Genomic DNA, 13,178 nt, shown 5'->3' with positions numbered 1-13,178 from the left:
CTGACGATAATTGGAAGATGTATTCATGTATATGCCATGTCTAACCTATAACTTTACACAAAAAACATTTAGCTTAGCAATGCACATGCTGCGATCAATGAACTACTGCGATCAATGAAGTACAGTGCACCTTTTTTTCCCCAGTCAAACTCTTATTGACTGGCAAAAACTGTTACTCTTGCCATAACCTGGAAGGTTACTGGCTGTAGTTCACAGCTCTTAAATTTAAGGAACACTGGATGTTTTTTATTTTCACTTTAAATTTCCACTCTAATTGCCAAGATTGAGTAACTTTAGTTTATCAAGAGTAGCACTTGATCATTTTTCCAGTCCAAATATTATGCATCAAAGCCAAAAGAATTCGGACCCTCGGTTGTCCTAGTTTCAGGAGATGCATTCCTTATTTCTGAAGGAATGATGACATTCGGCTGCCAAATACAATCTTGACTGCAGTCTTAGCTCCCACGAGTAATGGTGGCTCACAAGTCAGGTGCTGCTCAAAATTTCTTGGTTCATGTCCAGTTATTTCAAACTTATTGTTCCAAAAATTAAAAGCGCAACTACTATGCCAGCTATTTATCATGTGCTTCTGTCTTTAATGGAAATGTTTGAGAGTATGATTCATATCTAGCAAATAGGGTCATCAAAAGGACATAAAATGTGCCATTAAATTATCAGCTTGATTCAGAAAATGGATCTTATACCCAGATACAGTTAAGCATCAATTAATACCACCATATTGTCTGGATTTCCACAGATCTTTGAAAGATGTGCCAGAGTGATGTTATTAAAACATTAAAGCCACTTTAACAAGTCGACTCTCATTCCAGAATTAGCATACCGTAACCCTCACAGAGGAGTGAAAAAAGTGATAGCCGTTTGATGACAAGAAAATGCACTGGTCAATTACAAAGCCATTTCCAATGGCCTAATCATCCCTTCTGCACCTTATTAATGAGAAGATTTATGCCTGGCATAATTTTAAATGTTGTTTTAAACAAGAGCTTAATGTACATCAACAGGTCAGAGAAAGTATTATGGGTTTAAGTCAGAGGAGAGAAGTTAGGGCATGCCGCCAAACAGAAGCTCAGGGCCGATTTATATCCTCTGTCCATCATCCTTGGCTAATGCTCTTGAGAGAGGAAAGAAAACGAGGGGGGGGGAGGTCTGAGGGAAGAGATGCATTTTTCATCAACTGGTGTAAAATTTATAAATGGCACTGCAGAAATGTTTTTCTTTTTCAGTGCCGTTCTGGTTTCATTTAGAGCCCTCCATCCACACGCTCTCTCTCCCCAGTTCCCGTCCTCCTCCTTTTTCGCTCTCTGCCTCTCTTTTGCTCGCTATTTCAGAATATGCGGCTTGGAAAGCAGTCAAGTTTCATTAATTTCTGGTTTGGGTACAGTATGTTCCTGGACGCACATCTGCGAGCGATCATAAACGCTCTGGAATGCTGGCAGAACATCCAGACCTGCCGGCAGCCGATGATGTCATCACTCTAAGGGAAGAGCTGGACGATCGCCAAGCTGTAAGAACACAGCGCGCAACTAAAGAGATGGATAACAAGTGAGAGGATTAAGCTCCTTGCTTTTAAATGTTTCCCACTTTCCACAGCGGTACAGTACAACCCACCGTATACTGTACTTTTACCATCTATAGTTACAGCAGCCGGCATTTCTGAAATTGGAATAAGTCATGGGTAAACTTTTTTTTAAATCAGCTCGGGCCCTGCGACAAAAAATGTTAACATCTGAACTGTGGCCTAATAAGGGTAATCGGGTCTTTAAAGACTTGTACACAGCTGAGTACTTTGGAAAGCACTTTAGATTGAAATTCATTCAAGTCGATTTACTTACACAATATCTGAATGCTGTACTTTGACTTTGTTCTTGTACCAATGAGCAACGCTGCACGAGATCAAAGGCAGGACTGTTTGTACTTTTAAAGTTACAGCACAGGGGATAGATGCGTAAGATGTTCCCTAGACTACAGGACTGCATGATGGTGTAGAAAAAAAATGGATCAAATACAAGTACAACTCCTTAAAAAGTCAGCTACACATAATTAGGCATCCACAACTCCTTCCTGACATAGAAACAAGCAACATTTTATTGCCTACATGTAACTTGACTTAAAGAGTCAAAGGGTCTTTGTACTGTAAGCCTGGTTTATTGCACAACTCATTCCCTTCATCACTAACAAAAGTGCAACTTGGAGCTTTTTCACAGTACTGGAAACAGCTCACGGCAATTCTCTTTCCCACAGAGACCTGTCAAAGTCTGCAACATCACCAAAGCTACAAAAACTATATCTACATCTACAGATACACTGTTTCATGGAACAAAACAGTACTAAAAAAAAGTGAAGATCAGAAGCACTAACTGATATTTAAGATGGTAGTAACAGAGAAATATTTCTGTGCTGATCAACTTGCAGTTCAAAGCATGAGCATTTGTTTTTAAAGTCATCATTTAAATATTGAAGATTAAAGTGCTGCCCGCTATCTCCCTGCGTGGAACATCCCAAATTTAACGACATGATTCAGTCAACTTCAGAGGTGCGCTTTCACCACTGAGCTCGTGAAACCAAGAAAGGTCTATTTCCTTGCTACTCCTGAAAACAGTTCACAGACTTAATCATACAGGATAGAACTCTGACGCAGAATGTGTAATGAAAGCATTCTTAACTGGTGGCTTCTGTGCCACGCTGTTTGCCTTAAGCGATGCACAATACACCATGGGCAGGCCTTTTCCATGGGTGACGGGGGGGGGGACATAAGGACGACTGGTCGGATGTTTTGTTTGCTGTCCAAATCGAGATGTTTCTCACCTGGAAGCAGCACTGGTTTTCACTGTAAAACGTTACTTTGATGACCAGCAGCTCTTGTGAAATGTAGTCATTGCACAACCCTCTGATATTCATAAAGAGTTCTGGAAGCAATATTAAGAGGACAAAATATGATAGCACTATTTGAGTTTTAGGAATAATATACTGGCAAAATTCTGTCCTTTTCTGGTTCACCACAGGTTTATTATCGGAAAACTAAACAAACTCTGTGTAACTCAGTATAACTGAGATTTGTATGCTGCCTTGTGTTTATACAGGGCATTGGCATGGCATAATAAATGCCTGTTCAAGTAAGTTGATGGTTTTTGGAGAACCTCCATTGTATGTTCACTTCTTTTCAAATGATTATTTCCTTAGAAACATTCATCTATGCTGTGAAACTAAAATATGATTGTGAGTGGTAAACTGTTAGGAGAAGACCTCTAGTACTCTAGTAACTTTTCACTTTCCAAGCTGTCCTCAAGGTTTTATCATGACAGAAAACTGACTGGTTAGTTTTGAAAAACAATTCACGATTGGCTTTCATCTGTCATTTGTCTTCTTGCCATAGTAGTGAATCCACATTTAACTGTTCATAAAATACATTAAACAGTATTTATGAGCATTGTCTGTAGGATTTCGAAACTAGTTTGGGTTGTGTCACTACACAGGACCCATGTGTGTCTATCGCGACATGGTGGCTGTGTGTCTTAATTTATGTCGATGGGTCCTTACAGCCAACAGGAGGATTTACCTGTAATAAGAATTCAGACCTGGGCTGAGTCAGTCCAGTCTGGTACATTGCCAAAGGAAATCAACCTACGATACTGTTGAGCTTGCCAGCTGCAACACTCTTCACAAAGGCGAGGAGAAAAAGAAAACGTCTACTCAAACCCCGAACGGTAATCCGCTCCCTTTTTCATGCTTTTGTTTACACCAGCAGACACGTACTAACTCCACCTTCCTGTGAACGGCCCCCCCCCCCCGCCCGCTACGAAAACCTCTACCCCCAGACAATGCAAAAAAAAAACTGGCGCAAGACTCACTGTACATACTGTACCCATAGCACTGGCAGTCAGCCCAGACTGGCCAGCTGCCAATTCCACAATAAAATAAACACAGTGACTGCCGGCAGAAGCGGGGGGGGCGCGGAGGAGAGGAGCACTGAAATGGTACACCGCAATACACACTGCATACCAAAGTGCATTCTTCTCTCGCCTTCTGCCTTTCTTTCTTCGGCGGCGAGGTGGAGAGGTACCTCAGTCGCAAACATGCTGCTGGAACTACAAACTGTGATTAGAATCAAACATATCAGCAGCACAGAACGGAGGGGGGAAACTAAGGAAAGTGTACAATATCGCCAAAGTGAAGAGACAGAACGATAACGTCAATTTCTGCTCTGCTCTTCAGTGTGCAGAGCTGGACCTGAAACAGTCAGATCTCATAACGCACCTCTTTGGAACGTTGAGCACGATCAACCACTTCCCTGTCTGATTTGTATGCTAGCTGCTAGATGTAAAACTCTATATATTACATCATCTGAACTGGATACTTCTGATACTTGCGAAAAATGCATCAATTCTTATGCACAGCCCTTTGATAAAGCACTACAAGTCAAGGTGCATCTAGTAATTTAGAAAATTGAAAGCAAAGCAATTTTTGTCGGCTAATCTTTCAAAATGAACAACCACAGGTCTTCGACAAGTACCCCCTATGAAGAGGGAAATGATCCTTCATGGTTACATTAAGTCCAGATCCTAAAAACGGAAAAAGAAGAGATAATACCACCAAATCCTGATCTGTTATTCACAGCTAAGCCACCAACAAAGTGTAAACCAACCAACACTATACAAGAAATAAACACAGAACAAACCTTATACGGGGTTTGAAACTGAATAAGTGCAAATCGCTTCATCTTGATGAGCACCCCACCATTGCTGTCCCCGCAAGAAACGCTCTTCAAACAAACAGCTGCTAACGCTGAAGATGAAAAATGGCAAAGAAGATCCAGAGCCCGACTGACCTCAAACCTGTCTGAGGCTGCAAAGAGTGATGAGAAGCTAAATGAAGACAGGTCAGGCTCCTGATCTACAGTACCTATGTCTGATCGATTGCAAAAGACCAGAATGGTAAGGGAGCTGTATGAAAGTCTGCCGAGGCCTTGTCTCATTTTCCTCACGCTGAAGACGCACTGGCCCGTTGGGTTTCCTTACTGCATGGTGACTCATTCCTTGGTCTGGCTTTGATTGCGTGAAGAATCCTCTTGGCAGGTCTTAGTTGAGCACAAAACAAAACTCACGGGCCCAGCTTGACCGAGGCCTTCGATAAATGTCAATAAACATGTCTCTTCTTTCCTGAAGACCACAATGACCTTGAAAGGGCAGAGGCCCATCTTGGTGGACATCCGGAATATACTGTCGGGTCTGGCAGTTGTCTGGCAGGTGAGCAAAGCAACCCCAATACTTCAAACATCAGTTAACAAAGATTTTTTTTTAGCCTGTTAATAAAGGTAAATGTCCTAAAAGGACATGAGATTGATTTATTTGTGTATATTGTTTTATGTTGGCTTAGCTGCAATTGACGTTTTGTGGTGCATGTTTACCTTGGCAGTTTTATATTTGCTTAGACTACTACAGAAACTGCATATATCAAAAGCTCAAAACAGTCAGCGACAAAAACGTCTCTAAACTCAAACTGTCGTAAAACAAACGCCTTCAAATAAGCTTTGATTTGAAAACCTTGCATCTTACAAACGTATATTCAACAGCACAGTGTGAAACACTTTTAATCACTCCACCACAATCATTACAATAACAGCTAAGAATGTTATACCCCTAAATAACACATAAATCTTGTAGTGCTTATGAGTAATGCAGGCTGAATTTGCTACAAGTCTCAAATGCACACAATGACTCATATCACTCACTGTATTGTAGAAAAAAATACACTAGCATTAATTGAATAAAAATATTCATGAATGATTTTTTATTTTCATACTGCACTTTTCATCCTAAAGGCTCCCTACTTTCTTCATATTGTATACATAAGAGAACCACTTCACCCACCACTGGAGTGCTGCACTCACCTGAATAACGAATGGCAGCCATTATGTGCCAGCAGACCAACTACACAGCAGGATCAGGTGCTGAAGTGATAAATTGCTTCAGCAATTAAATTAAGGGGGAACTCTAAAATGGGCAGGTTGTGGAAGCCTAGAGAGGAATTAAGCCAGAACAACGGCCTACTCTCAAGAACAGTGCCAGAGGTTCTGTAATCACCAAGTAATCAAGAGTTTGGTTAAATGTCACATCTGTAGGACCCTGCTGACCATACTGGGGAATTAGACTGGAAAATGGACAAGAGGAAAGAGTGCCACCTACTGGTCCACCAGCACCATTACAGCATTGCCCTTGTTTTTCCTTGGAGGTCTCCTATCCCAGTACTGACCAGGTCAAGCCTAGCTTAAGCTTCCAAAACCTGATGAGATCAGATTGCAGAATGGAACCACCAAGTACACTATATCGGAATGCACAATCCAAGTCAAATCTGTAACTTAAGTCTTGAGGCATTTCCTCTTTGCAACCATTCCTTCACATTACTTCTATAATGGCTGAAAGGGTGCTCTGAAGCCTTTGACAGCTAATCCTAACTTTATAACCTGCATGCAATTGCATTGAATCCAGAATGAAGCACTTACAGCACACTGGTCTCAGAGAGTATGTTCAGAATTCACAGCACAGGATTTGGATAGGGCCTAGGATTTGCAATATAGAAACATTTTATCTCAAGCACATGGAGGCAGAAAATGTGAAACATTTTTACTCTATATTTAAGACCTTAACAGCCAAAAACAATGGCGGACCGAGCAACATCACCATAGCCATAACCCAGAGTGACTCTTCCCGTTACCTGAGTGAGACAGCAAATGCATCCTAAGCCGTAAACTATCGAGGAAACGCTTTCCACAGAGCTCACAGCCATAGATTTTCATTCCGCTGTGCAGGTTCCTGGAAGAAATGAAAAGAAACAATGGAAGACATTCAGTATCGTGGACTCCACAATATTGGACTCTACAACTCTATGCAGGCCTTTCAATGCTAGTACTTTGAAACAGATGCTAACCTCCTCAGTGCCACACAAAGTAAACCAAAACTATTACACAAATAAAATAAAAACATAATTATTTTTTCCATCAGAATACTTGGCAACAGGCTGTTCTCAACAGTTCGTAATTAGCAAGTAACAGTAAATCACACAAGTGTTAAGTGACTTTCAGACAAATGTATGTGCACTAGTCTCTATCAGATATGTAGAAAACTGGACAATTGTTGTGCTCTTCTCAAACTGAAAAATTAATTTTGTTTTTGTTCAGTTGTGGTACTGACACTGCTTTGCTGGACATTTGTAGTGATCTTCATTTAGCCCAAGACCCTGGAATAACATCCATTCTTGGGGTGTTAGATCTCTATTTTGGAACCACAGGTCACTGCTGAAGTATCTGCAGTCCTAAGCTGCTTGCGAGGGAAAAGTTTAGCTAGGTTTGCTTCCAATCTCTTCCAATTCCTCCCAATGGTTTCAGCATGCTCTAATAAATAAAGTTAAATCTGCACTGTGAGCTCTGTTCCAGAAAGTTTTGCCATGGAACCTTCATGTTAAGTGCACATATGTTACCATTTCGCGATATCAACAGTAATTCTACTTTATCCACTGTCTTCTAGTGTTAAGAAGTTGGTGTCATCCTATGCCAGACAACAAAGTACAGCTTATCCAGTTTAGATCTGAATTTTGCTCAATTTCATTGGACGTTTAAGAATAATATACAGGTGTTAATATCCGCCAAGCTAGACCTTGCTAGACCTTTTAGTCTCATAAATGTGTAACTCCTAGAGGTTTTATAATAATTATTATTAATATGTGGTTTGGAATAATAATACAAATGCATCCCCATAACAAAAACCCTTGAAAAAGTTTCAAAATTATCAAAATACGCAACAATGCATGCAGTTAAAATACGTTGTTGTTCTGGCATAATGGTGTGTATCCCAATAACTTCAAAAACATACAATTTTAAGAAAAAGCACACCAGCATTACTACATATGAAAAGCTGGATTCAATATACTCAATAACAATTTACACAGAAAAAAATAGAATGTAAAAGTTGCATTGACACCACCAGATTAGAGACCTTTGGTATTTCACCAGAGCTGTCGATTTCGTCACAAAGAAGTTGTTCTTGATTCCACTAGCTGAAAATCACAAGATTTCATAACTCACTCTAGTCATGTTTACACTGGTTACATACCCAAAAGGTTTATGTCCCAAGGGCGAAAGGCAATCCTGAGACCTGCACTCTACTTTTGCTCTGCATCAACTTTCAGTATCCAGAAACAGAAACCTTTGTTGCTTTACATATGACCTGCTAGTCATCATTTACTATGACTCTGTCCGAGGGTTACAAATCTGTCCAAACATCCAGTGAATGGGCTCTAATAATTTACAATGAGGGGCAAGTACACAGGACAGTAATATCTTAAGTGCCAACATACAACAGTTACACATTTGAAATGTCACCTAACAATTTGCAAATGGTTATTTTTAATCTTTTTGTCAAAACAGAACTGAAAATGTCAAACTATTTCACTTAGCAAGGTGAATGTTCTCTTGCTGACATGATTAGAATCAAAATACAGTATAAATGTCACAGGGGTGTTAGGGGATAAGAATGTACTTTTTCAAAACCTGCACGTGTACAATAACTACTGTATGCTTTTTGAAATTTCTCTGAAGAAGTCAATACTGTTTCAATCAAAGTTAATACAAAGTAAATCATCAGAACACACCAATCCCTCAAATCTTTTAATCAGCCAAATGCCATGCTTAACTGATGATGTCTGAATTAATATGCTACCGTAACTTTTAAAATAATGATGTCTTATTTATGACTGCAGTATAGTTTTTTTTACCGGTCAGCTAATACGCAAGAAGGGATTCATTACATGACTGTCAAACACTTTTTTCTTTAGAGGTTAAATACATGTTAATGTATATGTTTGTGTATGCATTAGTTGTCAGGGCAAATTACATGTTTATTTATTTTTATCCTTAGGGAAGTTAACTATTTGTCCGATTAAATAAACAGACAGCAGAAACATAGAAATACTTAATAAAGACAGTTTCCAGCTGTGATCAGAGTGTTTACATGATGGAAGTTTAGCAAGCCTACAGTCTCATTCAACCATTGTAAAGCAGCAGGTTTTGACCTGAGTAACAAAAACTAGCAACAGAAATACTAGTTAATGTTTTAAAATGATTAGATGAATGATTTAATAGCTTTCCTTTTAAAATGTAATAAACGTATTATACCAACAGAACCAGTGGGTTTTCAGCTCAGTTATTTAACAAAACACCCTCCAAGATGAGACTGCTCTTTCTGTCCTGTGCTGAATCTAACCTTATATAATTTAACACACAGACTCCTAATTTTCGCCAAAGAGAAGTGTGATGATCAGTCTATGGCCTTTGCCGTCAAACCCAATGACCCAAGTCTACTGATCCACTGAACTCAGTCACACGGCATGAATGAGGGCACTGATCTCTACCATTCTCGCCCAGTTTCCAAGGCTGATTGAGGAAACATGGTTCAATTTTACCTCCTCACTACAGACATACATAATATTGGACACTGGTTGAGCTCCTGTTGGTCTTTCACCACCACAAAACTGGCATGTGGCAATTGGAATATTCACACAATGAGATGTGCAATCTAGTACAATATACATCTGCAAAAATGGTTAGAAATGTAAGTCTCTTTGAATAAAAGCATCAGCCAAATAAATAAGCAAAAGTCATTTTCTTTGACTTCCATCTCCATGTTTACTACAACTGGCATTTTCTCCTTACCATAGCTGCTTTATACAATTTTATGAAGTAAAATAGCTGTGGTTCTACGATTAATATTGGCAAATGAAAAATCCAGGTTGTTTCAACTGTAACCTCTTTTGCATTTCACTGGTATAAGTTGACAGTCTATATAGTGCGTTCTGGCTAAACCTCAGAACTATCTAATCCCACACAAAGTGGTACACATGAAAGCCTTAAGCTTTTCACCTTCTAAAAAAGTGCATCTAGTTCACATGCCCTGGTTGATGGTGGTAAAACCATCACAGAACTGCTTTACTTTATTCTTGCAGTGTCTAGTGCTTACTTTTACACTCCAAATTATCACCAAGTCTTCAAGGGACAGATAAGCAGCCTGTGAATGAATGACTACAATGTATTGCAACAACTCATACAGAGGACTTCAGACAACACACTGATTAAGAGTTAAAACCATGTTTGTGATAATCCTAACCTACTGACCACCATAAAGACCCGTCTAACATTAAATCTCAGCAGGTAAACCCTTTTTATTATTTTATGGGTTTCTTTGCTTTGCTGGAGCTTATCAAGCAATGCAATGGCAAACAAGAAATGCTGGTAATTTGTTTAAAGCTGTAAACTAAATTTCCTTTTATTAGCTGGCTTACAGAATTTTGTACTTTTCCTTGAAAACTTTTTTAGCCCATTGTTCCAAATGTTTAAATGTCTTAAGAGAAGTAGTTTCTTGTTAAGATGCATGGTTTTATATCCCAGTACATACACAGACATATTTATTTGCTGTATAATGTGAAAATCTGCTACTAAGAAAAAATAATTTTAAAAAGCATGACAATAGTCTTATGAGTACATGTTTGAATAGACATTCAAAAGAGTTTTTCTCTTGTCAAAAGACCATTTCAACTAGTGTTGGCATGTCAACCAAGGAACACATTACACACAGGAGGTTGGACATCCCAAACGTGAAAGTGATAATCATAAAGATAATAGAAAATGATACTGTGTTGGTATTAAAATGGAGAAAAAAACTACATCTCACTTGGCTTGGCCTCGGCATACCTAATAATATTCTTGCTGGGATTTGCAGAGAACAAACAAGATGAAGACTGAAGAAGTGGAGCCCTTTGGCAAGCTGTAAGTCATTAGAAGGACCCGTAAACGCCACACTAAATAAAAGCCACTTCAAAAGGACACCAACAGCCAAGCTGGAGACTGGCAGAGGAATACACACCTCTGGGACAATGACTGTTACAAAATGCAACAAACAGCAAAGCAAAGCTCTTTTCATTTTCCAGAGAAACAGAAACTTCAACAACAATTTCAAGAACAAGTTTTCAGAGTGCAAAAAGCAGCATGCCAAAAGGCAGTATATATTTAAAAATTAAAAAAAAAAACAAAGAAAGAAAAAGGAAAGACAATGGTATAAAGGGAACCTTTTAAATCCTCATACAGCATGAGGTCAAAATGACAACACATCAGCCCAGTCTCAGCTTGCCTCCTCAGAAGTCATTTCCAAACAAAGTTTACAGCACTATGAGATCCCTGATCAACATCTGGACCTAGGAGGTTTGAGTTGAAAAGCTGACAAATATTTACGAAACTGAAAGCCCCTTTATAACTTCAAACATTTAGTCACAGTCGGTAATGAGGAAAACTCGAATGTCGGTATTGTGTAAGTTATAAGGAACATTTCATTCTGCCAGAGAATTTGTTTACTTCTGTAATGTAACCCAGTCATACCGGATTAAGGAAATACATAACAGAAGCCTCCATTAAAAATATTTTGACATCTGTGTCATCGCCATTACAGTAAAACACTTCTTAGAAACCGGTGAATAATAATAATAGGCCACAATATTTAACTTCACTGTAACGCAATGCTGTAGAGCCTTACTACAAAAAACAAAAGTGACTGCTAAAAAAAAGTATTTGGTTTCTTTCAGTAATTGAAAATCAATTAACATATCCATGCTTCAGAAGTACTTTGTAATAAAAAACAATACCATTCATATTAAATACAATAGTAAAAAACATTTTAGTGCGATACAAAACATGACCGCACTTTTTCAAAAAGTGTAAATCTTTCCGCTTGTATATACATACTGTACAAAACACAAACAGGCAATATTTTCAAAAGTAATCTAGTTGAGGTGAATCTACTCAGCACAGAACTTATATCGTTGATCTTTGCTCTGAGTGTGGCTTTTAGATTTTTTAGTATGCTAGTGACAGGCCTATTTCACTGGATAAAGAGTTGGACAACCTGGGAGGAAAACCGATACAGCCAAGTAATCATTACTGGGAATATTTTCTGACCAAATAGCGGGTGACCTCTCCCAGATGTAATTGCAAATAAGACTCTCATTTGTGTGAACTGTGGCAGCCCCTATTTTTTTCACTTCTTTCGCCAGCTTGCTTTGCTGCTGAAACAGTAGATAGGCTACTCACTTTAAGCAGACTGACTGTAGTCATTAAGGAAGCTGACATAAAACTCTCTCGAGCCATTTACTCAGTTAATAAGCGACTTTGTCCAACAGTCAGTTTTGACAACAGCAATAAATTTCAAATTTATGTCAACAAAGCATATGTTGAACACCTCATTTCAGAGCTGGAGTGGCGCAGTGCCTCGTAAATCAGGCCTCTGTTTGAAATGAGAGTAGATTACAGGCCTGCGTTATTGAGCTGTTACAGCTAGGGCCATATAAATCTGAACTTTTTAACTTCAGACAGGACCTTCTGCAATACATCATATTGGAGGAGTTTCCCTGTCATTACAGGCTATGTACATGTTTTCATCAAGACACCCAAACTTTTTCATGTCCTTTGCCAAAACTAAAAACCTAGTAATTTGTTTCTAAGAAAATAGATATGTAATTGCAGTATTTTTTCAGAACCGCTGAATTTCGATTTTTTAATGAACAGCACTTTTGAAGAGCTTTGAAAAGTCGTAAAGAACCTTTTTAACAAAAGTCTAACACACTTGTCTTTCAAGTGTATTCATCAAAAGATTACATTTTACATATGAGCAAATCATGTAACAAAAAAGGAGTCAGATTTACTACCAGAGACAAGGTAATATTTTCAATTTGAGAGTATCTGTTGTTGATATCACCGAAATTATGCATTATCTGTGATTAGTGCATTTTTAATAAAAATCCAACACATTTAACAAATAAACACTTAACGAAAGCTGTTGCTTGATTGAAGTGATTTAAGGTATGTTTGCAACATCCATACATTTTCTAATACCTTTATCCAATACAGGGTCGCAGGTTAGCCAAAGCCTATCCCAGCAAGCAATAGGTGCAAGGTAGAACACACCCTAGACAGGACGCCAGTCCATCACAGTGTTCACAACATATTTTTATTAAAAAATACATCAGCAGTACTGGATAATGACATAAATTAGCCATTGAAAAAAATAGGACGAAAAAAATATGCAGGATTATTTGTTTTTATCTTTTTCACACTACTGTAT

The 13,178-nt window shown here is 38.6% G+C and overlaps 1 protein-coding gene across 5 annotated transcripts in view; it reads right to left on the bottom strand.

The window, feature by feature from the left end:
* The window catches only part of zbtb16a (zinc finger and BTB domain containing 16a), a 127,839-nt gene that overhangs the window by 65,044 nt on the left and 49,617 nt on the right, over positions 1 to 13,178 (bottom strand). For all 5 annotated transcript variants that reach the window (XM_088619739.1, XM_088619743.1, XM_088619740.1 and 2 more), the window contains exon 3: positions 6,733 to 6,830. In XM_088619739.1, the coding sequence (XP_088475865.1) occupies positions 6,733 to 6,830 (98 nt within the window). The remainder of the gene's footprint in view (positions 1 to 6,732; positions 6,831 to 13,178) is intronic.

The sequence above is a fragment of the Lepisosteus platostomus genome, chromosome 25 (genome assembly GCF_059453375.1).
Source record: "Lepisosteus platostomus isolate fLepPlt1 chromosome 25, fLepPlt1.hap1, whole genome shotgun sequence".
Classification (NCBI taxonomy): domain Eukaryota; kingdom Metazoa; phylum Chordata; class Actinopteri; order Semionotiformes; family Lepisosteidae; genus Lepisosteus; species Lepisosteus platostomus.
Note: the sequence above shows the minus strand (reverse complement) of the source record. Positions and strands in the feature narration are given on the sequence as shown.